General features: G+C 38.4%; 3 protein-coding genes, 1 long non-coding RNA gene and 1 pseudogene across 6 annotated transcripts; 2 read left to right on the top strand and 3 right to left on the bottom strand.

Annotated features, from left to right (window-relative positions):
• Positions 1-721: 721 nt before the first annotated feature.
• On the bottom strand, positions 722-1,603 carry LOC103999035 (uncharacterized). The gene has a single exon (XM_009420670.3). The coding sequence runs from the start codon at positions 1,324-1,326 to the stop codon at positions 841-843; it is 486 nt and encodes a 161-aa protein (XP_009418945.2). The 5' UTR covers positions 1,327-1,603; the 3' UTR covers positions 722-840.
• A 10,564-nt stretch (positions 1,604-12,167) lies between these two features.
• On the top strand, positions 12,168-15,160 carry LOC135623649 (FCS-Like Zinc finger 8-like). 3 transcript variants are annotated; one of them, XM_065126846.1, is made up of 4 exons: positions 12,171-12,519; positions 12,599-12,795; positions 12,895-13,765; positions 14,688-15,160. In XM_065126846.1, exons 3-4 carry the CDS (start codon positions 12,912-12,914, stop codon positions 14,863-14,865), a joined length of 1,032 nt encoding a protein of 343 aa, XP_064982918.1. In that variant the 5' UTR covers positions 12,171-12,519; positions 12,599-12,795; positions 12,895-12,911; the 3' UTR covers positions 14,866-15,160. The 3 variants fall into 3 exon arrangements, with proteins under 3 accessions (XP_064982917.1, XP_064982918.1, XP_064982915.1); XM_065126845.1 differs by having other exon boundaries at positions 12,168-12,795; positions 12,898-13,765; XM_065126843.1 differs by having other exon boundaries at positions 12,171-12,795.
• Positions 15,161-16,112: 952 nt separating this feature from the next.
• LOC103999033 (uncharacterized) lies at positions 16,113-17,172 on the bottom strand. The gene is made up of 3 exons (XR_001975500.2): positions 16,689-17,172; positions 16,550-16,606; positions 16,113-16,353 (listed from the first exon to the last, which is right to left on the bottom strand). It is a non-coding gene; the product is annotated as an uncharacterized LOC103999033 (long non-coding RNA).
• A 1,580-nt stretch (positions 17,173-18,752) lies between these two features.
• Positions 18,753-19,800, bottom strand: LOC135621891 (non-specific lipid transfer protein GPI-anchored 15-like). The gene is made up of 3 exons (XM_065123515.1): positions 19,441-19,800; positions 19,182-19,355; positions 18,753-19,116 (listed from the first exon to the last, which is right to left on the bottom strand). Exons 1-3 carry the CDS (start codon positions 19,760-19,762, stop codon positions 19,007-19,009), a joined length of 606 nt encoding a protein of 201 aa, XP_064979587.1. The 5' UTR covers positions 19,763-19,800; the 3' UTR covers positions 18,753-19,006.
• Positions 19,801-20,295: 495 nt separating this feature from the next.
• On the top strand, positions 20,296-26,163 carry LOC135622089 (signal recognition particle subunit SRP54 2-like; annotated as a pseudogene).

Raw genomic sequence — 26,163 nt, 5'->3', positions numbered from 1 at the left:
TGATATATCGGCATACGGATCAACTTGGAAGTGTCTCGAATGTTAGGATCGTGGAAGCTAATGTGTAAGAAGCTCAACAAAGGATAAGAATGATACGAGATCAATTCCAGCCAAATTGCAATGCAAAACTTAGCGAACATACGATCAATTTGAAACGAAAAAAAGAATGATCCCCAGCCTTTAGATGTTTGACTTTGTGCATTTTGCACAGCAGCTCAGTCTAGAGCAGATAAGATCACTCACATCTCGAGACCGAACACTTCAAAAGACTATAAATTTGCAGACCCAAGTCCCCAGTATGATTTTTTACTCACAATTTGGTCACTGGAACTGTATAGGCAGGGAAATAATCATCACCATGGACACACACACATCACTAAAAGCAAAAGGTTGATGGAATTTAGTAGCTGTGGTTCCAAATACATCCTTCAATCCAAAAGAACACTACTTTGAAGCCATGCCATCAAATCATGATACATGAATAAACTACACTTAGGCATCAAACAGAATACATAACTGATTAGATGCTGAATTATCAACAAGATGGGTAGCATATGCTCAAATAACCAAGGAAGTCTGAGGCACAACCCAGCCTTCATGAACACAGGCACTGTTGTCTCGATCCTGCTTCGACAATATGGTTTAATTAAATGAAAAATGTATCAAAAGATCGCATTTTTAAGAGTATGCAGAGCTGAATGAAACTTAGCAAGAGTGCGAATCAAAAGAAATAGCAACCTCTCGTAATTACATCGAGGATAATTAGTTTCAAGAGTGCTAGGCATTAATTGTTCTTCCATGACTCCGAAATCGAAACAGCGAGAACATAGCATCATAGACTTACTGTACAATTACCAGACGGCCACCGAGGAATTCCTGTGCTCCTCCATTTTCCTCCTCGGACCTCGCCCCCTTAGGCACGGTTACCACGAGCACGCCGCCGGTATAAGAGGCGGTGGCCAGCGCCGGCCGGGTGGAGGGCGGCAGCCGGAACCTCCATCGATCGAGCTCGAGCCCCTCCTCGAGGTCGACGCCGCCGCCGTCCCGTACCACCACCTTCATCACCCCGGGGTGTATCTCGATCGCGTGGGCTCGGACGTTGCCCCAGAGACCGTCGGTGGCCGCGACAAACCGGAAGCTCTCGGAGTTCTCCTCGATGGCTACGTCTGCATCGGCCTCGAAGGGAAGCTCCAAGACCTTGCTGAAGATGTGGGGCAGGCGGCGGAGCTTCTTTTGCCGGTTGAGCACGGCTGCGGCGGTGGCCGCCGGATTCACGTCGTAGCGGAAGGTTATGTTCCGCTTCCTGGGTGCTGGATGAACCCTCATACCTCCTGCAGAACCCTAATCTACCCTAAAAACCTCAAATCTAACCCCAAAAACGAAAAAGCACAGCAAACACCGATCGGATGTCAAACTCTCCCGGAAATCTCGATCGGGATCAAAACCAGGATTGAAGATTAAAAACACCAGTTTTGATCGAAATCAAGTAGCGCAATCGACGGAATAAACCCTTCGATTCGGGAGCGAAGATGAACCCTAACTCCGAAGCGGAGGGCAATTCGACAGAAGAAATAGGGCGACCGGAGAGCAGAGAAACGGGTGTTTGGGGAACGAAAGGAAAACTTTAGAGGGGCGTTATGGGAACAAGATCTCCGGGGTTACGTGGACTTCGGATTCGATTAATTAAGGATCCTCTCCAAAGATCGTACGGATGGAAGCACCTTCGCCGATGGTATACGGAGTTTAAGGTGATCTCCGTTTGAATTGGACGTTCTTGATGCAGGGTTTGGAAGGTTTTAGTGAAGGTATGTTTGGACTGGATCCGGAAACTACCTTTGGGGATAACGCACCGGGATTTCCTTGAAGTTGTAACCAAAAACGCCGCGAAATTAGAAAAGAGTAGTTCAAATGCACGTCCCAAACGACTACTCCAACAACTTTCCCTCTTACTCACAGACATGAGGGTCCACATGAATAGTGGGTCCCTATAGAAACAAGATTAAGCTTCTGAGTCGGAAATCGGGGACGTGAAACTTTTCTTCGAAAACGAGATACCTTTCGTACGCGACAAATGACACACTCTTTTCCGTGATGACTTGTCGCGACGCCGTAGTCCGCTTGACGCAACTGACGGAAAACATATACAGCGACTAAAGTCGCGACGTACCCCCACACCCATCGCATCCCCAGCTTGGTGATAAGGCAACGTCAGGTTGTCGTAGCATACGTCGTGACTAAAGTCATGGCTTCTTGAGAGAACCTTGCAAAGCGATTTCGACTGTGGTACCGATGCAGGCTGGGGCCCACAAAGAGGGAATTTGAGGGCAGCACGAACCGTTCGGATGTGATCTGACGTCGGTGACGGATCACGAGACGGTGTGCCAGAAATATCTAATGCTTATATTGCGACCACGACTCGTGGCGCACCGGCCCGGTCCAATCACTGCCATTCAATCCTGTTCGATTGGATCAAGTTTAGATCAGGTTTCATGCACAAATCAAAAAGAATTCTATCTTAAAAAACTAGATTAGGTGAGGATGACAACAATATCATACATCATCTTTCTCCATCGATAATTACATATAAATCTATTTTTTTATATTTACTATAAATAGGTATCATCGTAAATTATTATCATATTACTGTCACATTTAAGTTCTTTATATGTACCACCAATTACAATTCTAATTACTTTTGATATTTCTAGCAATAATAACATCACTAATACGATGATTATGAGCTTGATTCGAATACACATCGATTCTCAAGTCTTATTCATTAGGGTTTGAATGAGTTGAATCTTAAAAGTCATCGAATACTGATCTCATGATCTTTTTTGAATGACTAAGGAAAGAAAAATTAGATTTTATTTATTAAAAAAATTATTTTTTTGAATCTTTCTTGGAAGGTGTATCGTTTTTTATTTTTACATTTTTGTACTCTTTTTCCTCTTATACTCTCGTCATCGTTGTTCGTCGCCTCCGCGTGGCTTTTCTATGTACAACTCATCAAACACGAAAATAATTTATGCCTAACCCAACAAATGTGAAAGCCTGCTTTGGGCCATATCTGGTGCTCAAATGGTTCATATTACTGGACATGCAACAGCAATCATCAATAGCATAATCCACACCTCATGCCATGCCACACAAATCCTGCACTGATTTAGCAAAGCTGATCAACTACATTATGTTAGGAAGTACTTCATCTTTTTGTTGAAGGTATTCTGATACTTAATTATAGTCAGATCTTTGTGGACTTGGTAGCAGTACTTCATCCTATTTCCTTGTCACTGTAGGCTCAAATGTGATCCACTAAATCTGCCTTACCAGAGAAACTGGCATTGCTTAAAAAGTAAATGAAGGGAAAAGATGCATCAGTATATACTTGCATTGGTGTTACTGTTCCTTAGAAACTGCTGGTTTTGATTATTGGAGATCAGCATAAAATAATATAGCTTATGTCTCCCTGTTTTTGTTCTATGGAAAGACTGACAGTAAAAGGTTTCATACCTGCTCTGTGATGTAATTGAAATTCCTGATGCTTCTGTTGTCTGAGTTCTTGGGCTTCCTTTCTACTGGTTTTTCTCCCATGGATAATGCTGCTCTTATGTTGGAATTTAAGCAACAGACAAATTAGCTCAGGTTTTCTCATGTTATTAAATGACATCAAAATATCATACTAAAGAATAAGTGACAACAAAGTTGATCATTGATTTAGTAAGAGGTTTAGCTGTGACTGCAATCCTGCAAAATGGAACAAGCTATTTAGGTGGACTGAAGGCATCACACTAACTCTTTCAAGAGGTGATTCAGTCCACATAATTAGCAATCTCCATGCAGAAGTTCACTGTAGAAGCCTGCAAAACAATTTCTTTCTCATTAAGGTAAATGATTAATGGATGGTCAGGAGAAGCATATGGAATGCACCTGATCTGACATGCTCATTAGACAATATTGCATTGATGGATATGTCTGGTTGAGTAATTGTACCAAGGAATCACATCAAGTGCAGCACAAAGTTTTTATGGGCACATAATGTCAGTTTCAATGATGTCAGGCAGCTGGAAAAAGCTATACCAACAGGTCTCATTCAACAACTTGTTGCTTATGTTACTATGCATGTAGAAAGAGACTACTGGTAGAATATTTATCAAGATTGTTCAGAAAAAAAGGAAAGAAGGAGAATAAAACCAGGATAAATTCACTGAAAGTTGTGGAAACAGATAAATCTGCTTGCCACTTTCTCTTTCTAAGGTAACCTGTCTATTTCATGCAACACAAATATGAACTTAGTTGCATCTGTTTCCTTAATTGGAGTGGTAGAAGGATAATTTCCAGATCAATAGTGACACCACATCAAATTTGAAATGTTTAGGTCAGTGAGGACTGAAATTGAAACCAACCCACAGATAAATTTGATCTCAAAGATCTTTGTTGTCATCATTTCTAGCTTTTGTTATCCTATGGTTGGGTCACCATTTCTTTTGAGATGACATTATCTAACTGTGGGCTGCATCTGGTGCCACATACTTGAAGATTCTATGTGCCAAAATTAGGCCACATTGAATTTACTCCTTTTTGACCTCATCTCCAGCTTTTCTTTGTGGACACTATACTGCACCTTGTTGCAAGTTGAATTTAAAAATTGATTTGAAACCTTCTTGGGCAAGCCTGATCCTGAGGCTCCTATTGCTGACACTGGGCCTCAGAAGTGGGTGTCAAGAGGTTTGCATTTTGTTTTCAACAGAGAAGAAAACAAAGTCCAGAACTGATGACATTCCACTGGAGCTTTCAATAGGTGACTTGGTACAGCCTAAATTTGGATAGATTCCATTGTTTCATAGAGCATCCACAAGATGCTAGTGATATTGTTCTTTAGAATAATATGGTCTTCAGCTTGAAATCAACCCCTTGAAGGCAACTTTCTTTTACTTCAGGCAGAGCTGTAGGGATTTATTATGTATGCTAACTTGTCTGATCAATATATCAAAGGACTTATACTTTTCCTTATCATGAAATCCCAAACAAGGTAGGGATCCAAATTCCATGTTGTAATTGCAATGTTTCATGATCATATTATTTCATAGCCTGAGCAATCTTCGTTTTTCATTTAAAATAGCATCCTGTAATATTATGGAGAAAAGCTGTTAGTTTGAGCATCATGTTCATTTAGAATCAATGACAAATTCAGGGAGTAGAGAATGACATTTCCACCTCAAAATATTTACTTAAACTTCTTAAACTGGAAAAAAGTAAGATTCTGATTGCTTCTAACATTTAGAGTGCTAAGACAACCATTAAAGCACAAGTTTTGCTCTCACTATCAATCAAGAATCATCTCTTTACCTTCTAAATCCTTCATATTGAATTGAATGTGGAGTTCTTCAAAAGTTATATGTGGAGTTCATAATATTTTCTGTAAATTATGATAAGATGAACTTGACTGTTGCATGGTATGGTGTTAGTAAAGCATTCTGTCAAGGTCTACTTGTCAATTCCCAACTTTTAACTGATTGCAACTTTGGATTATTCTTCATTTAAGAGCTTAAATTGGTGACCAATAAAACAAGGGAGAAATTTAGCAGCCCCTTTCAGTATGTCAATATTTTGCTGCAAAATTTGTTGATTGATACTACCTGATCACATCATTGACATGATTTTTGTCCATATCCTTGATCTTTGTTAGTTCTGTCACTTTTGAAACTCTGTGGCAGGCAAATGGATTTCTTTCTTATGGTTTCACAGGCAGAGTAGATATTCTTTGACTTAATGGCCAGCAATTGAACCAGGTTGCTTGTGAGCAGCTGCTGCTCATCTACTTTTTCCAGCTTAATTAATATCTGTTGGAGCATTAAAGATTCAAGTTTGAACATTGAAGTCAACTTTGAAGGTAACAACATTAAGCCTGAACACCTGACTAAACCAGTCATATGCATAGTGTATCTACAATGTTCTCTTTTCTTTTTTAGTTTTACAAAAATAAATTATTTCAATTATCCCCATGTATCACAGTTGTCCCAAAAAAAGTTAAGACCAATCAACACAGTGATTATCTTCTCTATAACCATGACAGAGTTTAACCATCTTAAATGATTCAGAAAGTTTTAGGCAGTCCCAAAAATCTGTAAAGTGATTATTTATTATGAAAATCATATATATTCTTTCCGAAATGACATCAACAAAAAAAAATTGATTTGGCACTAGATTAACATTCAAGCTAGAAATTAGATCAATTTCGTCGGATGAATTAAAGGGTTGTGTCTCAACATTTGCTTGAAATTTGCTAGAAACTAAATTTGTTTAAGCTTGATTCTGGTGCAAGCAGCCAAAATTTGAACAAAACTTTGGGCTCTTTCTTTCTTTCTATCTTATTCTATGTAAACTTAAAAATAAGCAGGAAGTCTTAGCTTAAATAATTTTTAATTTACTATATGTTAAGTCATGATGGCAATCAAATTCAAAGTTCCACACTGATGAATCTGCCAAGCAGTTTATAAAATGACTCACCATTGTTTGCAGACATCAAAATCTTGTGTTCTCAATAGCCAAACACCAATTTTGAGAGGGAGAAGATCATCTTTGAAAACACAACTCCTTCCATTTCTTCCTCCCCAACCAATCCTGTCAAGTGACCCACACAAGAAATGAGAATCAACATCTATGTGATCATATGTGATGGAACCACAATTTGGCTTTGTGAGGCAACAGTTGAAGAGAGACTTTGATGGAACATGGCATTTGTACTATTCAAATTGAAGTGCCTGGAAGTCATCCTTTTCTTCCAATACACACTCCATCTATCATCAGCAGTGAAAGGAACAACCACTTGGGTGATTAAGATATGAAGAGAATGCATAATCCATCAGCCCACTGATAGGGTCACCAAGGTTCAACTTAAGTAATATAGAGAACATGTCTATTAGCATGAAGCTTTTTTCCTTCTAAGCTTTGATACTACTCATTCAAGAAGCATAACATGCACTTCCAAATGCCATGATTGGACTTGCAATGGTTGAAAAAGAAGACTTAGCTCTTTTCTGTGATCTTTGATTTACATGATGAAATATAAATTGTTTCCCAAATATTGTTCCATTACTAAAATTTCAATTAAGGAGCTTCTCATGTTTGAATGACACTTATCTTTTATATAAGTATCTCATATATCATTATTATATGGTTTAGTTTTTGAAGTTACACCACCCACTTCCAAAAGATAAGGCATCACTAGATATTATGTTTTGGAGAAAGTCTTCCATCAATCTGGATATGGAAACTATTGTCCTCTGTGTCTCTATCTTGACAAAAACATGGTGCATTAAAAATCTTTTATAAAATAGTGGATAAATTATCTATCACTTAATTTGCCTAGGGCACTTATTTTGGCTGTTTGTGGATGGTTTTGGATTTTTTTTCATTTTCATGTGATGATTTATAAATCTAAAGGATTTGTAATCTATGATATGATATTATTTATTCTATCTAATGAATGTGTAGATCATTCTATATATGAGTTAAAAATTGAAATTGTGTCATGGATTTTGCAAAAAATAAGCGATGCATGTTAAGTTTTAGGCTCCGTGATATAAAATAATAATACAGATTATATTTCTCATTATAAAATGGTGCATAAACTTAATGAAACCAAAATATAACTAGTGCTTTTAGAATTTGTAGTTTAATTATGGATTTATTCATATCACATTTAGGTTGTTATAGTTCTTAGTGGGAAATTAAGCATTGGTTTGTTTCGCTTATAATTAATTTCCTTTGGTCATACAATTTTCCAACCAAGAATCATTATGCAAAAGTTAAAGTCTACATAATGATTGGAAGTAATTATAGCATTGAAATTTTTATTCCATCTCCTTTACATGAGGTCTAGGGAGGATCAACATAACATACGTAGTTTACCGTTAAATACAAAGAGACAGTTTTCATTTTCATTACTTGAACCTGGTTTTTCAAAGGAACAAAGTCTATGTCAAAAACCATATAAGTCATAAATTTTTTTCTTTTGAAAAGAAGTTTTTTAATTAAAAAAAGGTATCAAACCCAAGTATGCATTTAAAAATTGTAATGCATGCATTAAGTTTTCAGAAACTAAGTAGAGACATGAACTGTTTCTTTTACATTTCCATTTTTGAAGGTATCTTTGTTGCTTAAAATTTAACATCAACTTCTTTGTCAATTTCTTGTTTTCCTAGTGACAGCAACAACATCTAGATGAATCCCAATTTGAAAATATTCAGAAGTGGAAATGTGTTCTTAATAAAAGTAATAATCTAAAAAATCACTTGATTTTTAATTTTTTATTTGTAAAACAGAAAACAGTAGGATAAATAGTGTTAAACTTGCCCTCAAAGTAAGCAACACAAAAGAAAGTGGTATAAATGGTGCACAAGTGATTGAGTGAATGATGAACTCATAATGTTGGAATCTCTTTGTCCTTATCCACCTTAACCATTGCCAAAGAGACCCATCAACCATCTACCCCAATTTTAACTCATTATGTGGCAAGCATCAACCAGTCATCATGACTAGGCCCCACTTTTGAATTGTTGATAACACCCCCCTCCCTCAATGGGAGGAAAATAACATAGAAAAATAGTATGGGACCTCAGCACCAACTACACCCCCAAGAAGACATTGATGTTGTGCACTTGATTACCTTGGCTTTTAACTTCTCATCCAAGAAGACAGAGATAATTTATGACAAAAACTTACTTTATGCACTCATTATAGGGACAAATGCTAGTGTCATGACAAAGATCCTTCTTATTAAATTATCATGATATCATGGATATGACAATCAAATCTAGATATTACAAATAACTCCAACAAGGATGGCTCAAAACAAATGGCTTTTGAGTCATAATAATGACACTCAAACACAGTTATTTTGGTCTTTATCCAACTGTAATTTGTTCTTTAGAAAATGTCTATAATCCATTGTCACTTAACCCACCAAAGGTCTACAATCCATTTGCCTACACCTATGGGAACAAATGGATCATTAAAAATAGCAACAATTGTAGGTGGTCACTGTACTGTGGTCATTGTTGGCCCCTTCAAACAGACTTCTTGCAGCCTCATGACCCAAGCAAGACATGAGAACAAGCCAATAGCATCTTCCTCTTTCTCTTGTCTGCATATGAATCATTTCTGTAATAATTCAGATGCTCTTCCTCTTCTTCTACTTCTCAACATTCAAGGTCCTACACTGTTAGCTTCAGCGAAGAGTAGGATGTTGCTTGCACTTATCCATCAAATGACAGTGAAACATTTTTCCTTTATCCTTCAGATTCTACAATAATTCAGACACTCTTCAGCTTCTACCACTCAATATTCAATGTCCTACACTGTTACCTTCAGCAAAAGTTGGGCTGTTGGTTGCACTAATCCATCAAGTGATGCTTCCTGTATTCTTCAGTTTGTACAAAAATCCAGATACTCTTATATAATTTATCTGCTCTTCAGCTTCTGCTTCTGGTAACTTCATCAAATAGTGTGCTGTTGCTTGCACTGATCCACCAAATGGTGCTCCTTGTAACTTCAGCTTATACAAAGATTCAGATGCTCTGCAGCTTCTGCTACTCAACATTCTTTTTTTTTTTGGTAAGTTCTGCTACTCAACATTCATTTCTATATAATTTATATGTTCTTCTGCTTCCACCACTGATAACTTCAGCAAAGAGTGGGATGTTGCTTGCACTGATCCATCAATTGATGCTTCCTGTATTCTTCAGCTTCCACAAAAATTCATATAATATTAAATTTATACTACTCAATTTTCAAGGTCCTACACTGTTAACTTCAGAAAAAAGTGGCCTGTTGCTTGCACTGGTCCATCAAATGATAGTGAAATATGCTTCCTGTATTCTTCAGCTTCCACAATAATTCAGATGCTCTTTAGCTTCTACTGCTAATCACTGTGAACTTCAGGAAACTGTTTCTTGCACAACACCATCAAATGATTTCAAATACATGTACTGCTCTCAACAAATATGTGGTTTGTACTTGCTTGTAGACCTGATCAGATTACAAAACTGGATTAGAAGAATCACAAGTTGGCTAGGAAGTCTTGCATCAGAGATGAGGAAAAGTCAAGTCAGTTGGGTTGTTCAATGGACTATTTTGATGTGTTTGAGGGCCTCAGTGGCATAAATCCAGATTTGACTAATAACTGCACTGAATAGTTATTGAAATGAAAGCCAATTATTTATGACTAATAAGATTTCTGTCACTCAATCTCTAATAAACATCTACAGGAGCTACATTTACAAAACAATAATATGATTGAATGTGGACATTGAGATGATACTATGAGGGTCCACTTGATATTTAGCTGATGAAAGCACAGAACAAACAAATCATATTTTTCAAAGGTTGGTTATTTAATTCTGGGTGTTTTGAGTTTTCAACACACTGTTCCACCAAACCTTGGAGGTTTCTAATGATACATCTTCAAGCATCAAATCAAGAGCTATTATTAGGAGGAAGAGTATGATTAAGGTAGAAATTTTTTTGTGATCATGAAGTTTAGCCCAACTTCATGATTATATACTTGGGGCTAATATATGAGAAAATTACAAGATTAAAACACACATCAACAACTTGGTTGAACCCTCAACAAAAAAAAAAAAGAAAAAACTTTTGATACTTTTTGACAAACTATTTCCCTAGCAAGACTGATTGTCCTCCTTCATACCATTCCATCTGTTAGAACAGTGCAATGCCTGTGGCCCTCAATCATCTAATTCTCTATTACCACCTTTCTGAAACATTGGACTTAGTCAACAAGAACCTTTTGCCTTTATAAAATATAACCCCACAAGACCAAGCTTCTCCACTAGCCAACAAGCAATCAAGAGATGCACTTTAGCTCCCCAAGAACAATTCCATCACACTCCAAAACATTTTTCTTCCTCTACACATGGTAATACTTCCATTTAACCATGGTCAGGACATTGTTGAACAAATTATATATGAGAAAAAGAAAGAACCTTAACTTTTAGTGCTTTTGTCTCAATTAATGGACTTTTTACATCCAAGGTTTAGTATCACAGAATGGTGATTTTCCATTTATGACTGCCATAAAATTCCATGGTCCTCCCCCTACTCCAACCCCTACAAGCTAAAGCTAAGTAGAGAAATAAACACCTTCCCACTTCAAGGCCACCAATGATTGTCACCAAGCAACAACAACTCAAACTAGGCTTCAACAAAAACTATTAGGCCACACCACCCAATGGTTTCACATATCTATCCTTTCAGTGTTAGAAAATATCATATTTGCCCCTTCATATTATGGTATATATAGAATATAGGCTAATCACTAATATTGCTTTAATTATTCACCTCCATATAGGCTAATCACTAGCAACCATGAGTACCAATGAGTTAAAAAAAAAAGTAGAAAATATGAAAATTATTGATTTAATATATACATGATATTCTAGAAAAAGTGTTAATGCTAGTCAAAATTTTAATGTCATTATTATGCTGATAGTCACATGATGGTAATTTTTTGAGTTTTACATGGATTTATTTGTTAAACTCAAATTAGGGAAATAAATATGTAATTTCACCAAAAAATCACTTTTTTTTTTTTGCCAGGCATTGTGATGTCTTCCACTGCTAAGTAAATATTATGATAGATAAATAAAATGATAAATTTGCAGATAATGTTCTTGACTCATTAAATATTAAACATTAACCATTGACCGAATTCGAACTTCATATTTGCAAGTATGTTGTAATATACAAGAAAATATGAACTTTTATTTTTTTATTTTTTAGAAAAATGAATATGATAGTCATCAACAATTCTCACTTGGCTAAGCCAAGCCAAAAACCCTGCTACAGTTTCTGAGCTATACTGTTCATTTCATACTCACATCAGTGTCACAGTAAAGATTAAACCTCCGTACTGATTTGGATTGAATGCGTAGTGCCATCATCTCTCTCTCTCTAATTATTCAGCCAATGCCATCTGTTTCAGAGTAATTACCATAAAAGAAATAATAACTGCGGCATTGATTGCAGTCACAGTCAGTAAAAGACGCGAGAGAGAGAGAGAGAGAGAGAGAGAGGTTTCAGTGGAAGCAAATACGACGCTTAGGAGGTCTCTCCTCTGTTTTGGTGAGGTGATCCCAGCGCACGGTGCCTTTAAATAGGCCCCCACCTTTGCTTCCTGCTTCCCCAGGCATAGCACCACCACAGCCTCCCCTGGCCCTGCGATCACCACTAGGAGTGGATTGCGCAGGTCCAAGAACTCGTTTTCCCTTTCTTTCTTTCTTTCTTTCTTTTTTTTTCCTGTAGTGATCGCTCTCGGAGGAGGAAGGAAGCGGAAAGGAACGATCTTTTAAAGGTTTTTGCAGCAAAAATCGGACCTTTGAGTAAAAGTGATCGCTCTAGGAGCGGCAAGGAGCGATCATTTCGAGGCTTTTGGTCTCTGGTCTTAGATTGAGTTCGGAGAAATCACTTTGGTCGTTGTTCTAATGGAGGTCGAGTCAAGTAGGTCAAAAAGATGATACCTTTGATCTTTCTGTTGTGCCGCGGGCTGCAATGGTTGATAGAGACATGTTATTTCCAGTTTCATGAGGTTGAGGCGCTCTTCTTTGTTGGAGTAGAGAAGACCCGTTGATAGTCTGTAGGAATCCAATCTTCTTTGTCACAGAAGCAGGAGCTTAACGATGCATTAGATGAAGGGAAATGGAAGAGTTTTGGCTTCCTTTTTGCCTCATTCTGAACATTGAAGAGAAGAGAATCTGAAGCTGACGGCCAGGGCTGGTGAGATCATACATCTCATTATATTTGTCCTATTGGATTTGTTTGCTTTGGATTACAGAACTGCTCTCTGAAGTTTTTCATTTGTTTCCATCTCCATAGCAGAGGAGCAAAATATTATGCTGAGGAATAGATCCAGAGCAGTTGGTGGCAAACAGGGCTTGATGTCTGATTCCCAGCCCTTCCCATCTCCCACTGGCAACAGCCTCAGTAAGCCCACAACTTCCTCCCTTTTCCCCTCTCCAAGGCTCTTTCGGAGCTTCTCTTCGAAGGGCTTCGCAGACAGTGAAGTTGCCATGAGCCCGACCTCCATACTTGAAACCAGACACTTGTCTTCCTTTGGGAATCTCTTGTACTCTGACAAGCAGCCAAAGAAGCCTCCTTGTGAGGTTGTCTCAGCCTCAACAGAGAGCAAACACCATTCTCGGAACTATGGTAGACCGGAACCCATTGGCCTTGGGTTAGTTGATGCACTCAATGATGACAAAGCCAAGGAGTCATCTAAGTCTGAGCGTAGAATGGTCGTGTCTGGCTCACAGTTAAGGATTCAGATCCCCTCCATCAGCTCAAACTCCAATTCGCTGGGCAGGTCCATGGAGCTACCTAGTTCTCCGATAGAATTTGGCATCAAGAACAAGGATTCACAATTGGCTTTGTTCTCTCCCATCCGGAGATCCTTGGGCCATCACCATGAGGTGTCTGTCTCTTCCCCTCGTGTTTTCACCGGGAGCATCTCCGCGAGCGAGATGGAGCTCTCAGAGGACTACACTTGTGTGATCTCCCATGGGCCAAATCCGAAGACCACACACATATTTGACAATTGCATTGTGGAAAGCTGTGGTGACGAATTCATGCCTGCAAAGAAGGATTATAGTTTTGTGCCAAGTCAAGGCTATCCTGCAGATGATTTCATAACCTTCTGCTATGCATGCAAGAAGATTCTTGGACACGGGAAGGATATCTTTATGTATAGGTTAGTCTCTTAAAACTTTCTTCATGAAATTAACATTTAAGTTATTTACTTTAATTTGACAATGCATGAACTATAATTGCAGAAAGTTGGATTATAGTAGTATTTTTTAGGCATCTTTAGCTATGTCTGTCATGAAACTCTATTACATGCTATAGGCACGAGTATATTGGGGATAAAGCTCATCAGTGCTTGCTGAAGATTTATTCTTTGCTGGTTGTTAAAATTTCAGCTTCCTGTGATCATGTTTAGGTACTTATACCATGAAACCTCATCAGTCCTGCAATCGCCGAGCAAACTAAAAAGAGAATAGTTCTCTTTTTGTGCCATTATGTTATGGAACTCTTAGACAAGCTGTTTGATTAACTTGAATGAGATCAATAATAGTGGTGTTTGCTCACTGAGGGCAACATTTAGGTTCCTTGTCACTTTCATAGCCAAGATTAGACACTACTGTTTCATTTTGTCTCATATGTTTTCTGTTCAGAACTGTAGACATTAGACCATGTACATGTTGTTGTTGTTGGGATCTTCATGACTCCACTGGTTGCTATTGGGGTCCCCAATCTCTCTGCAGGGATTGCTTTCGTGGTCAATATAAAGCTTTCGGCTCTTGATTCAGAATTGAATAACTTCATGCTTTGTGTTGCTGTTACCCGACAAGGACTAGGCATCGAGAGACCAAGAGGGTCACCATACATGTCCTTTTCTTTTGGGCCATTTCAGCCATTGATCTATTTGATTGATCCATGAATTGCTCTCCTTCCTTGTTCTTGCACTTGGTTGTTGCTTAATCACTGTAGCTTCTTTCTGACCTTACCACATTTGTTCTTAGAAAACATTTCAGTTGAGAATACTTTGTTCAGCTTGTATTTTGGATTTCACCAGTATGATGTGCAGGACTGATGATACATGTTTCTTTCAGAGGTGAAAAAGCATTTTGCAGCAACGAGTGCCGGTACCATGAGATGCTCATCTATGAAGAGTTGGACAATCACTCTACAGATTCATCGCTAAAGTCTAGCCCAAGCTTCTCTTCATCTCATTCGTGTACTATGCAGGTGATGAGGAAGTCGCAGACGTCGACCATGGAGCATATGTAGCTTCTTGTGAATTTGATTTTATTGTGTTGGATTTAGGTCCAAAAGAGATGAAGCTGATCCTAGGAAAATGCTTGGTCATTTTTGCATCCATGTGGGTGTTCTTTCATTGTTTCTGGTTTCAGTGGAGGGAGAAAGGTGAGGTTTTGTAGAGATGTCTCTGGATCAGGCTACTGTGGGTTTGTGCCTGCTACTGTGGGTTTGTGCCACAGTTTTTTTGGCTGAGAGAGTGACATGTTAAGGTTAATCATGTCAATCAATGTTATGTTCACTAGGAAACTCATCTCCTTTTGGCTCACTGTTCTCAAGCTATCACTTTCAGATTACCTAATAGATGCTCTCTTACTACATGTTAGTCCAAGCAGTAAGTGGAGAATAAAATGTGCACTGTGGAAAAAGAAGCTCCATCCCATTATGGATTTTAACTCATGATGTGTCCCAAAAGTCAGCAGAGTTCTTCCCTTGGTGGAGTTGCCATCATGAGTTGATAAATTATGTTTCCAGATTATAAATGATACTGGGGTTGCTTTCAAAAACCAGCATCACTATATATTTCTTGTGCAAACAGCATGGTTGATTAGTATTTATTCTATCTTAATTAATGATCAATAGGTCAAAACCTGCTAATTTGTCAAGACTTGATAATTTATGGCAGCTGCAACTGTGTGCTATATTTATTTTATGGCAAAACCTACCTACTTTGTAGCATGGTGTCATGATTTGGGTGCTTACAGAATAATTGCATAGACAAAGTGAAGTATAAATTAAAGGTTATTATTGCTTGCCTGTTCAGAGGGAATATTTCCACCACTGTTTTCTTTATACTTATCAATAAATTATTATTAAGCTTTATGTCATCTGACTCAAAGCTAAAGATTTGAGAGTAGGCAGTTTGACCATATCAGATTGTAAGTTCAGTTTAATTTACTTGGATGTGGCTTCAGTGCACTTACTGTTGGTAGAATAGTACATGACATTAGCATGCACAATGCAAGTTTAACTGGTGAGTTCTACTGTCACATAGATTGATCAGGCATTGTTGAACTTACAACACATTCCCCAGCAAATACCAGCAACCATAGTCCATTTCTTCTAAGTTCTTGAGTGCCTACAGTGTTCAACCTTTTACAGTATCATTTTTTCTGCTGTAATATAGCAGTATATAAGAATAGTTTGTTTGAGCAGGAACATCCATGTATGGACTCTTAATTGTAGTATGTAATCAGTAATTGATTCAAGAACACAAGAACTCTACCAATCTGAATCTGATGCATCAAAACCCTTCCAAACTGATATGAACAGAGTGGACAAACAACTCACATGAAGAGATATGACAACAGAGCACAACCAGACAACTGCATTTAGAAGCTAATAAGGAGGATCTAATTGTCCGAGCACAGCAAGTGAGAAGGTCTCTGAGAAATAAGCAGGTAGCTTGAGATTTTAGCAGCTTAGGATGTTTCTCTCCAAGTAATCCTCTTTCACCATCTCCTGCAAGAATTGCCAAACAGCATAAATGTGGGATTTGGATTATGATTGTGACCTATGAATTTTCGTGCAAACTTCAAATTGCTTACAAACTCTTACAAAGCTTCATCAGACATAATAGCATTGGGATCATTTCTCCCTGCTTTTCCTATCTGAGAGATTTGAGTTTACTGCAATGTGGAAGTACAAGGAAGAGTACCTCAAGGAATTCCAGCAGGTGGTGGCGCGGCAGGGAAATGGTTTCTTAGAGCTGCTGCTGCTCTCAGTGATGAAAGTGCTGCTGTTAGTCCCCATTCAAGCAAGTGTTTGATAGAATGATCTCCTACAACTACACTTACAAGTTGGTAAGGCCTGAGGTAACTCTTCTTCTTCTTCTTGGCACGCTTCAGGGAGGTTGATGGCACGGTCGGTGTCAATGGGGACTCCAAGCAGCTTCGATGCTGTTCCATCGAAGACAGCACAAAGGCAGAGAGGCTGAGTCTTGATCACATTGGTTAACTGCTTGCAGCAGTCCAAGGATGGACAGGTTGAAACATCAGTCACATAGTCAAGGCAGGGAGCAAGCTCGAAGAGCACATCAGTGCAGTCCGATCGATAGCGGGATGTCGCCGTGCAGATTATTGTTATCAGGAGGAGCAACACACCCATTCTCTTGTCCAAGTATATGATCAAAAGAAGATGGTGGTCTGGCAATGGAGCTTACAGGATGAGAGTGAAACAAAGAAGAAAAGCAGAGTACAGTAATGTAGTGCATGTGAATGAGCAGTCCTTCATGATTGAGTAGGTCATGATGAAGTGATGCAGGTTCTTGTAAGAAAAGCACAACATTAAGTTGGAGTGTTGTTAACCTGACAAAAGAACAATGGTCCCAAAGAACAGCAGGAGAATAGGGATGGATAAGTATGAGGCATGTCCTATCAATTAGCTCAGCATTGTGATTCCATCTGATGACTGTAGTGTGCCATGGATTCCTTCCTTCTCTGCAGTTCCATAGGTTCTTATGGCTTACTATTAGCAAAACTGTTATACCATAAGATTAAGAACATTATTTTTTTCTTCTATTCCAAATCAATTGGATAAAAGCACATCATGTCAGTCACAGATTAAGCAGTCATAATCTTAGAAGTCAGGGATTGTTAGAATAGGCCTATCCATCATATCCTCATGCTGTAAATCTGTTCCTTTTGTTTAATTATCTTCTTAGTCTCCTAAAAGTCATTCTTGATCTTTTAAGGTTCAAACAAGCTGCCTAAATGGATCATAATTGGATGAATTTTCAACTTAAACAAGACTGATGTGAGTAACTCCACTCATCAGCATCAGATGCCAAGAATTCTGGCTTTACTCTGTCTCTTTGGACTGACAAATGGAGAGCAGTTCAGGCCAAAAAAGAAGAGAGATCTGCACAAAGTAAAGAAATGATTAATTATGATCAAAAGTTGCTCCATGTGATGCCAATGCTTGTATCTCTCAATTTCCATGTCAAAGAGATCTTCACTTAGAGTTTGATTGCAATGTAGCTCTTAATTCCCATGAGTTAGTAATTAGACTAGACTAACAGAAAACTTAATGGAATTCCTTGCAACCTGTTGTCCTGCATCCCAATGTTCTTGCTAACCAAGAAATCATTACATCATGTATTTTCTTTTTCTTCTTTCTGAAGAATGCATCATTCATTTTAGTCATTGGAATGACTAATATGTAAACACCATCAAGTGGATTATGATGATTCAGAACACAATGCATTAACAGGAACAGTAGATGAATTCTTCCAGTCTGATACAAGGTGGTCTTTCTCAATTCTGACTATTACAACACAGTTGACTGTAGTCTATCAAACATGGATTAGATTTAGGAAATCTCAATTTGCTAATCAAGCTTAGCTCAGATGGGAAGTATCCTCTTTTCCAATCAAAGGTTTAAGAGTCCAAATCTAAAATGCACACTCACTGCACTTTTCCTGGGCTTTGAGTATCACTTTAGAGGATTGCTACAGGTCCATTTTTGTGCCAGAAAAGAAGGCTCTGTTTCATTTGAGATTAGCATTTGTCATTGTTGAACACCATTGAATTCCATATGACAACATAGAGTTGGTGTCTACTGCAATCGAGAATATGAGCTGCTTTCTCCAAATGCAGTAGATATTTGAACATGCAATCAGCTGCTTGAACACAGAACCAAATCCAACACTAAATTCTTGACAAGTATTCCTGATGAACTCTTCGGCGAATCGAAATGAGGTCGACAAGTATCCCATACTAGTCCAGACGAAAAGTCCTTCGAAACTTCAGACCATGAATAAGATTACATGTAGTGATCCCTTCCAAACTTCATACTGGTGATGATGTTTTTGGATCAAAGCAGTCCAACAATATCGAATTACTTGACATAAGCACCAAGACTTCGCCATTGTAAACATTTGCAGATTCAATGTACTAAATTGGAATCAAGCATAACGAATGATTCTAAAAAAATAGCTGGTAGAGATGGCCATCTCTGACCAAACACATCAATCACTCCAACCCAGTGCTATCTAACAACTACATTCAATCCATTTCTTACAACGTAAACAAAGATGAACATCCAATCTCTCAAATATGAATCTATAACATGTAGATAACAAAGAAGTATTTATATAACACGCCATGGATCAACTTCAAGCACAGGAAGCCACAAAGAGGAGGAAGAAGAAGGAGAAGAGAGCAGTATTGGACTTTGTAGAGCTCCTTGCCATCGATGCTTGGGTCGTCGTCTTCGCTCCACTTCCTGCGGCAAAACCAAACATAAGCTGTTGATTTGCTTCGATTTAGCTTCTCATGTCCTGTATATACCTGAAGGAGGAGTCGAGACTGGAGGGGTCGAGTCAGTGGGCACACTCTCAGGTGCTTGTGCGGCTGTAGGAGGTGCGGCTGCAGGAGGCGCGTCTGTGGGAGGTGCTGCTGCAGGAGATGCGGTGGGCGTCGGCACGGCCGTCGGGGCTGCTGCTGGTGCAGACACGGTGAAACCTGCAACACCACGACACGCTTCAGCAACGCGAACCTCTTAACCGATGGAGAGACGCTCGAGCAGGAGCAGCAAACAGGAGGAGACCGCTGCACTGGGTGGCCGGAGACATCTTGATCTTGCAGGCGCCGGGGAGCGTGAAGGCCTGCGTCTGGTTGAGGGCGAAGCCGAGCTGGGTGATTCCGCCGCCAAGGATCGCGCACAGGCACTGCGTCTGCGTCTGCACCACGTCGGCGAGCTGAGTGCAGCACGCCGACGTCGGGGACGAGGAGTTGCCGACGAGGTAGCCGATGCAAGGCGAGAGGCTGGCCAAGGTAGGAGAGCAACCAGATGTTTGAGCTGAGGACGGTGCACAAAGCACGGCCGCAGCCAGCAACGCCAGGGTTATCTCGAACGCTCTTCTCGCCATCGATCACTGGGAATGTGATGTCTCCGCCAAGCTGAGATTTGCTGAACTTGATGGAGAGAGGAACGGAGAGATGAGTATTTGTAGGGAGAGGTTTGGTGGTTGAAGAAAGCAAGCAAAGTGTAGTTCGTTAAGGGTGGTTGGCCCAATTCTTGCTCGACAGAGACTGGATGTGGATGATTTAGGTGGTCTGCAGGAGATGCAATCTGGTCTTTTGTTTCGTTGTTTGTTGTTTGCCAGTTTGGTTAGGTGAACAAAAAATTAAAAGTCATTTGAATATTAATTATGATATAAAAATAATAATAATAATTATTATTATTATTATTTTATATTTTAAAAAAATATATTAGAATCATAATACTTATGAAAATAAAATATGTAATCTTGTTTCTTCTTGTATACTCAGTGATAAATCGAAGTAAATCAAAGTTAATACTCAGTATTTCGATAGTCGATGATGTAAGGAGAAATAAAATTAAATATTTTGAATCTTAATATAATTTTAAAAAATATAAGGATCAATATGTAAAAATAATATGATTCTTCCCGCCATCCGAAACCCTATAACCCTAGAAGCAGGCGACGTGATTCGACCCAAAGATGGTGCTCGCACAGCTCGGTGGGACGAGAAAGTGCTCAACGAGTGCCTTAACGATGTTTCGCATATATTGTTGTCGTCCAACGCCCGGTTCAAGTTGGTACATGACATGCAAGCCAACATCAAGTGAATCATAAATCAAAGTTAACACTCAACTATAAGTCCTGTGATATTTCGATCGATCAACAGAGTCAACGACACGAGGAGAAATAAAGTTAAATGTTTGGATGTTAATATAATTTTTAAAAAAATAGAAGATCGATATTTAAAAATAATATTATTCTTCCCGCCATCCGAAACCCTATAACCCTGGAAGCGGGCGACGTGGTTCGGCCCAAAGATGGTGCTCGCACAGCTCGGTGGGACGAGAAGGTGCTCAGCGAGTGCCTCAACGATGTTTCGCGTGCGCTGCATTCGTCCGACGCCCAGTTCAAGCTGGTACGCGACATGCAGGCCAACATCAAGCGCATCGACAAGCACCGCATCATCCAACAGGTTGGTCATCGGATGGAATCGTTTAGGATTTCTGTTAGGGTTCAATTTCCGATCATCGGCTTCAAAAATCGGTCCTTGATTTTAAAGAAAGAAGAATCACATTTATAAGTTTCATTGGTAATCGGACATGAATTTAGGGTTCTCGTATTCTACCATTGGTTCTTTTTTTTGTTTTCTTTTTATTCCCATTTCGATTTGCAGATTCTGGATTCCTTTATAAAAAAATTTCGGTGTTTAAGTGATAATTGAAACTAATAGGATGGAAGTTCTAAAAGGTTTCCTGTAAATTAAAAGGATGTTGTATGGAGTGGAAATGATGCAGGTCCAAGGATCAGGTTTTCTGAAGCTGTAGATGTGGTTGGAAGTGAATGCTACGTCTTTTTGGATCCATTAGTTATGATGAGGTTGGAAACATCAAAATTGATCAAGAGAAAGCATATGCAAACCTGTAGTACCTTGACTCTGTCTACTATCTTCTAATTTGGTCAAGCATTATGAGCTTGCCATGACTAAATGGGGCGCGAAATTAGTTTTATTGAACTTGTATGTGGTATGTCATTCTTTGCATTGGATGGTACCAAATTTATTTTCGGAGGGGTCTCTGGTTGTGGAACACATCTGATCATTAAAACTTCAAAGAACCCATAAAACTTCCCATCCAGAAAGGTGGCAGAATCCTGACTGCCCATCACGTTGATCAGCTGGCTACCATGAGGAACCAGAATCATATTCATGCAACATGTCTGATTATTGGAATTTTGAAATCTTGATAATCAATGGCTTTGCTTTGAAGAAAAGGGACAGGTCCCTGAATCCCATTTATAATTATCAATTGGCTACCATGTGGAACCATAGTATTTTCATCTTCTTATGTTCTTCTGTTTTGAGAAGCATTTGCATTATTGTCTCATTCGTACAGAGACTGTCTTTTCTTCATTTTTTTCCTTTGTCTTGACATTTTCACTTAGTTATTTTCTTGCAGCGTGTCTGATTTGAAACCTTTGTTTTAAACAACAAACATATACGTACTCAATATAGTTTGGTCCTTTTGATGCTGTTTGCTGATTTTGATGTGTGATACAACTCTGTTGTTCTTTTCTCAGGCTGTCTTCAATGAACACTGCAAAATATTGGATCCTGGAAAACCTTCTTAGTTCTTTCACTCCTAAGAAAGGAAAGACCAGTGTGGTAATTTTTGTCCTCTAAGTTGACGTTTGCATCATCTATATGATTAGGACTATTGGAAAAGTAGTTGACAAAATCATATAGTAGATTACATAGACTAATTAGATAGATACTATGGTCAATAATTTTACTCAAAGGACTTGAAGAAAGGCAAAGACGAAAGGCAGGATAGTCTAAAATCTAAAAGAAATATGTCGACAACATGATTATCGGCAGACCATTTTATGCAACCACTAAAAGGTTTATGTAGTTTGAAATGCATAAATATTAAATGCTGATTCATGTTATTATTAGTTGGTGTTTTTTGCTTGAACTTCGACCATTTTTTGTCACACGATAACCATGTACAACATCCACTGTTGTTATTTCTCATATATGCAAATTGAGAAGTGATTTCTATTAGTTCAACCCCTTTTACAATCTCATTTCACATATTTTCCATTTAATCCTTGTATGTAGAATTAATTCCCTAAAGGTGTTGGCCACAATGTTAATTTATCAGAAGTTAATAAATTGCCTTAGAGTTGATTGTATGGCATGTTTCATTTATTTTTGACATTATTAGTCATTATAAGCATGGTTGTCCTATGTAAAGTTAACCATTGGTTGTTGTAGAACTTATTAGCAGATTGAATCCATAAAGAATTAAGACCTCGGTCACTGCATAAGGCTCCCACCAACACAGTATCTGAGAAAGGTCAACTATGTGATCTTATCCTTGTAAGTGTAGAAGTTGTTTTTGTGACTTGAACCTTGGTCACTTAGGTCATAAAGGAGCAATCTCACCATGATGCCAACTGCCAAGGTTTGCCCTTGGTACAAAAAAAGATTGCATGTATCTAAAATAAACAATGAAATATAATTAGTCTTTTAATGTTAGATTGTGTAGACTTCTAATTTTTTAAATTTCAGGTGGCATTGAACTTTGAGATTGTACTAGAATTTTGGAATCCAGTATTGAACTTAGATTGTGTAGACATCTAATTTTTTCTTATTTTTCATTTTTCACAGAGAGTTATGTCATATCTAACTTATCATTTGATTTTCAGTTATACCCTGTGATTATTCTGCATGTACTTTAGTTGAGTTATTGTTTGGGATAGTAATACTTCATGGATTTTTTTGATTAAGAAATGTTTCTGTTTCCCCAAATGATTTAAGTTTCCAATGTGTCATAACTTATTTCACTTATTGACTTTGCTTGCCCTTTAATCTATTGTCAGGTTCTGGGAAGACCACAACTTCTACTAAACATGCACATTATTATCAAAAGAAGGGATGAAAACCAACATTAGTTTGCGCCGATACATTTAGAGCCGGTGCATTTGATCAGTTAAAGCAAAAATGCAACAAAAACCAAAATTCCTTACTATGGAAGGTATTGCTTGAGTTGTCGGAATGTTTTATTTAGGGTGTTATTAGTTGCAGTCTCTCTATTTTATGGTTCTTTTGATCAAGGAACCATCTTTAATTACCTGTTAGGTGTATACTTACTGTATCCATCAATCATGCTTGACAATTAGGTGGAGTTTCTACCAGTGCCAAGGGTTAAGCTCTGGCAGCACAAAGGAGTGCTGCTGTAACTCTGGGAATCTGGAGGTTCTAACACTATTGATTTTTTAGAAGCATGATATAGTTAAATATAGCCAAACAGCTCTTGATTATTGGAATTCACCCTTTCATGAATGTGCTACCTTATTGTGCTCTTCATAATCATGTTGTGAACTCAGCAGTTGTTGGTAACATTTGACACACTCGTTGTTAATGGGAGTCTTATGTATTGGACCTCACTTTTCTGTTGGCAGAGACTTTAACTATTGTTGCAGGACTACCTTTTATTTCTTTGTTTAGTGGTCTGAAGATGCACGGCCACGAGTTTCTTTTGTCCTGCACTTTTTTACACCAACGCAGGTTTCTATTGTACTGCACTTTATTTGTATGGTATTGTGCTAGTTATTTTTGTAATGTTTCTCGAGTCTATCGTGGTTCTTGATCATGTGTGGTTTGTACATGCAGCTACAGTAAGTCCTTCCATTTTTAATGGTCACTTTGATCACTACTTGCTGCAGCAGTAACATGGAATCAGATCCTGTAAAAATTGCTGTTGATGGAGTTGAAACATTTAAAAAAGAAAACCGTGATTTGATTTTTGTGGATACAAGAGGACAACACAAACAGGAAGCTTTTCTGTTTGAAGAAATGCCAAAGTGTCAGTAGCAATGGTAGATATATTGTTCTTTTCAATCACATATTCAACTGACAGATGTTCTAACAGAAATTTGCTGGTTTTTCTTGTTCCTTTTTCTCAGAATACCGATCTTATAATATTTGTCATGGAGAGCAGTATTGGTCAAGCAACATTTGATCAAGCACAAGCAACTCTCTGGCCTTATTTTCAAATATAACTTCAAAAAAAGTGTAGCCATTGGAGCTGTGATTATTATTTTCAAATATAACTTGCAAGGTCAACAATCTGGTCCGGACCTCTCTGGCCTTTTTATCTTTTTTTTTCCTTTTCTGAAACTTTGATTGATATTTTGTTTAGCATGTACACTGCAACTTTTCATTATTACTAAGTACTAAGTTATACCCTCTTGCAGGCAGCTTCTTCTTCCTTTTTGGTGACCTACCTTCCTTGAGAAAATTTTTGAATTGTCCATTGGAAACAATAGGAAATTGTATTGCACTATACAATGTTGTCTTGTATAGCACATGATATGATTATATAGCAAGCTGTAATTATATTTCACAGACACTTTTTTTCCAACGTATAGAAACTTGTGTTTGTTGCATATACAAATTTGAATTTACATTTGACTCCCAGTTTTTCTGTTAAAATAGATAGTGATTATTGCTACTTGGTTTGCTTGCAGAGTTGCAGCCACCAAAAGACCAGCCCCTTTATTGGAACAGGAGAGCACATGGAGGAGTTTGAAAATTTCGATGTCAAGCCATTTGTCAGTCGTCTTTTAGGTGAGCTATAATCTTTGATGCTCGGATCTCTCCTCCTGTAATGATACTTATCACCGCTTGTTTATTGGTATGGGTAACTGGTCTGGATTCATGGACAAAATTCATGAAGTTGTACCTACTGATCAACAACCTGAGCTTTTTCAAAAGCTCTCCAAAGGAGGCTTTACCCTGCGGCTTATGTGCCAGCTGTTCAAAAACATTTCTCAAAATGGGTCCTACAGGTCAGGTTGACATATGGTTTTGAATATTTAGTTTTCACCAGTATTTTCTTCACTTTTTTTGAAAAATAATAACCATGTATTATATCTTGACCACTTTCGTTTAAATTATTCTGTTTCTCTGGTCATTGTATTCCTTTGGGTTTGATTCTTCCTGTATCTCAGGATTTATTTGATCTCAGCAGAATCTGATTTCTTTTTCTAATCTTTTCGATCATCTAATGAGGGGCTCGGTATTTCTGTTACGTTCAGTTATTCTCTATGCTACCTTGGTTTAGTGCCAAGTTGATGTCAGAAGGTCATGAAAAGGAAAGTCAAGCAAAAATCAAGCTGTTTATGACAATAATGGATTCCATGACAAATGCAGGTAACATGTCCCTTAATTATATGTATTCCTGTAGAGATCTAATTCCAGTGGAATGATATATCCCGACACTGCTCTTCTGTGCCACCCAGAGCTGGACGGCACAAACCCAAAACTGATGAATGAATACCATACACTGCACACTGCGAGGGGTTCGGAAAGGTCAGTCAGAGATGTCACAGAAATGCTGGAGGAACACAAGCGCGCTTCGCAAAGATGTGCAGCGAGATGAAGGGGTAGTTCAAGATCTCAGAAAGGTGAAATGAGTGCATTGTCTCGGAACATGAATGCATGGCACATGAGCAAGGTCCTACCACCGCAGATGCTGAAGCAGATCGGTGGCATGGGTGGCCTCCAGAACTTCATGAAGCAGATGGGATTGAAAGACATGGGTGGGTTGGTGGGATCTTCGGATGAGGGTACAAATAGAATAATACTTTATATAATCTAACACATCACCTTGCGATTATACTTCACTGTGCTGTGATTATCAAGATGGTTTATTTTTCGGACATCCTTGAATCCTTCTATTATTTCGGATGTCTTTGCCTTGCCTGTGCATCGTTGGATG

This window comes from Musa acuminata, chromosome BXJ2-9 (genome assembly GCF_036884655.1).
Source record: "Musa acuminata AAA Group cultivar baxijiao chromosome BXJ2-9, Cavendish_Baxijiao_AAA, whole genome shotgun sequence".
NCBI classification, from domain to species: Eukaryota; Viridiplantae; Streptophyta; class Magnoliopsida; order Zingiberales; family Musaceae; genus Musa; species Musa acuminata.
The sequence above is the reverse complement of the archived record's forward strand: the minus strand, read 5'-3'. Positions and strand labels throughout refer to the sequence as shown.